Below are 2652 nucleotides of genomic sequence, written 5' to 3'. Positions count from 1 at the left end.
CGGGTGCTGTGCGGGGAGCTGCCTCGTGTCTGGTGCTGTGTGTGCCCTGTCAGCGCCCCGTGTCCTACCCTAACCTGGCCGCTTGTCCCCTTCCAGTCCTCCCTGCCGTACTACACCTGGCAAGAGGTGCAGGCTCGCATCGTGCAGATCCAGAAGGAGCACCAGATCTGCATCCACAAGAAGGAGCTGACAGAGCTGGACATCTACCACCGCATCCTCCGCTTCAAGAACTACATGGTGGCCATGGTGAACAAGTCACTGCTGCCCATCCGTTTCCGCCTGCCTCTGCTGGGCGACACTGTCTTCTACACGCGTGGGCTCAAGTACAACTTTGAGCTCATCTTCTTCTGGGGGCCTGGCTCCCTCTTTGAGAACGAGTGGAGCCTGAAGGCCGAGTACAAGAGGGCTGGGAACCGCCTGGAGCTGGCTGAGAAGCTCAGCACTCGCATCCTCTGGATTGGCATTGCTAACTTCCTCCTGTGCCCCCTCATCCTCATCTGGCAGATCCTCTACGCCTTCTTCAGCTACACAGAGATCCTGAAGCGGGAGCCGGGCAGTCTGGGTGCCCGCTGCTGGTCTCTCTATGGCCGCTGTTACCTCCGTCACTTCAACGAGCTGGACCACGAACTGCACTCACGCCTCAGCAAGGGGTACAAGCCAGCTTCCAAGTACATGAACTGCTTTATCTCCCCACTGCTCACCATCGTAGCCAAGAACGTGGCCTTCTTTGCTGGCTCCATTCTGGCTGTGCTCATTGCTCTCACCATCTACGACGAGGACGTGCTGGCAGTCGAGCATGTCCTGACCACGGTCACCCTGCTCGGGGTGGGCATCACAGTGTGCAGGTGAGGTGGGTCTGCGCTGCCCCTGTGCCCTTGGCAGCGCTGTGGGGAGCACTGGGGCTGACAACCACCCGTGCAAACGTGCTCTTTGGTTGCAAGTGGATGAGAATCTGCCTGAGTGAAGGGCATGGCTGGGGAGAGTAGAGGCAGGTGGGAAAAGGGGGTAGTGGTGGTAGTGGTGCTGTGGTTGTATGAGGTGAGGGGTGTTGCTGGAGCTATACAGCAGCACCGGAGGGCTGGGCTGGTAGGAAGGTTTGGCTTGGGCTTGAAGGCTACAGATGGATCTGTGGTATGGGCTGGTCTCCCTGCCCTCCCAGGATGACATCTTCCAGGAACTGAGGTGTGATGCTGTGGTGTTTCCCTGAACTGTCCTGCAGATCCTTCATCCCCGACCAGCATCTGGTGTTTTGCCCAGAGCAGCTGCTGCGAGTCATCCTGGCACACATCCACTACATGCCTGACCACTGGCAGGGCAATGCCCACCGCTATGAGACCAGGGATGAGTTTGCCCAGCTCTTCCAGTACAAAGCGGTGAGCTTGACTTCCGTGGGGCTGGGAGGGGGACTCGCCCCCATCCCTGCAGGAGGGAGAAGCTGCCAGAGAGCCGGGCAGCTCATGGGCTGGCAGAGGGGCAAGGCAGCTTTCTCTCAGAGACACCCTGCCCCAGAAGTTGGAGGGCTGGAGCTGAGGGCTGGCCTTGGGATGGTGGGATTTTTGACATTCTCAAACTTGTACTGAGCCCATCATCTCTGCGCTCAGGTCTTCATCCTGGAGGAGCTCCTGAGTCCCATCATTACACCCCTGATCCTCATCGTCTGCCTGCGTCCCAAGTCCTTGGACATCGTTGACTTCTTCCGCAACTTCACCGTGGAGGTGGTGGGTGTGGGCGACACCTGCTCCTTTGCCCAGATGGACGTGCGCCAGCATGGCCACCCGGCGGTAGGTCCCCTGGGTGGCGGGAGAGCAGCCTGGGCTTCCTCCCAGCATGTCTGGTCCTTTAGACCCGTGAAGGGCCATAACTTGCTACTCCTGGCAGCCCAGAGCCCATCCCAGCCCCCTGGCTCTCTGCTGGGTGTCTGGGGCTGCCAGCACAGTTCGTCAGCCCCAGCAGGCTCTTGGCACCCAGCTGTGATTATTAACCTGACACTTCGTGAACTGTGTTTTGTCATTTCTTTATTTGATGTCATTGCCTATGTTCACAACCAGGACTCCTGTGTCCTCAGGAGAGAGGAATGGGGCTGTTTGGACATTTAGAAAGCATGACCACTGAGAAGTGACTTGAAGCTGGGCTGCACATGCCCAGGAGAGAGGGAAGCGTTTTCCATTACGTGAAATCTAGTGCGGAAGGAAAGGAGATCTAGCTGTTTCCTGTGCTTGCCTGGGAATTTAGGTTACTTGTCAGGAAACTCCCTAGTGACAGGGCCATGAATTGGACCCGCTGGGGCCGGAAGCTTTTAAGAACAGTCAGCTGTTGCCTGTGGTGGCTCCTGCCGCGAGCTGGAGAGTGCAAGGCGAGCTTTCAGCTCGATATTTTGTGACTAGTCCCCGTCCCTCCAGTCCCCACGCGGTGATGTGTGTTCTGGGGCGGAGGTGGAAGATGCTGTGCTTGCTGCTGCTTCTCCAGGATCCGAGGGCTGCATGTATGAAGCTTTTGGCATAGTGCCTTCTATGTGTGGAGCCGCAGCCCAGCTCTGGCTGAGCGTTGTGTGCTTTGCCCAGCCTGGCTGCAGGATTCACAGGCCTGGCAGGGCTGTAAAGCAGATCCTGTCCCTCACTACCTGTCTGTGCTCCACAGTGGATGTCAGCAGGA

General features: G+C 58.1%; 1 protein-coding gene across 1 annotated transcript in view; it reads left to right on the top strand.

Annotated features, from left to right (window-relative positions):
- ATG9A (autophagy related 9A) overlaps positions 1-2652 on the top strand; it is a 7816-nt gene that overhangs the window by 3006 nt on the left and 2158 nt on the right. Inside the window, exons 5-7 of the mRNA XM_010143933.1 lie at positions 97-845; positions 1220-1373; positions 1602-1829. Coding sequence (XP_010142235.1) covers positions 97-845; positions 1220-1373; positions 1602-1829 — 1131 coding nt within the window. The remainder of the gene's footprint in view (positions 1-96; positions 846-1219; positions 1374-1601; positions 1830-2652) is intronic.

The sequence above is a fragment of the Buceros rhinoceros genome, unplaced genomic scaffold (genome assembly GCF_000710305.1).
Source record: "Buceros rhinoceros silvestris isolate BGI_N320 unplaced genomic scaffold, ASM71030v1 scaffold43520, whole genome shotgun sequence".
NCBI classification, from domain to species: Eukaryota; Metazoa; Chordata; class Aves; order Bucerotiformes; family Bucerotidae; genus Buceros; species Buceros rhinoceros.
Note: the sequence above shows the minus strand (reverse complement) of the source record. Positions and strands in the feature narration are given on the sequence as shown.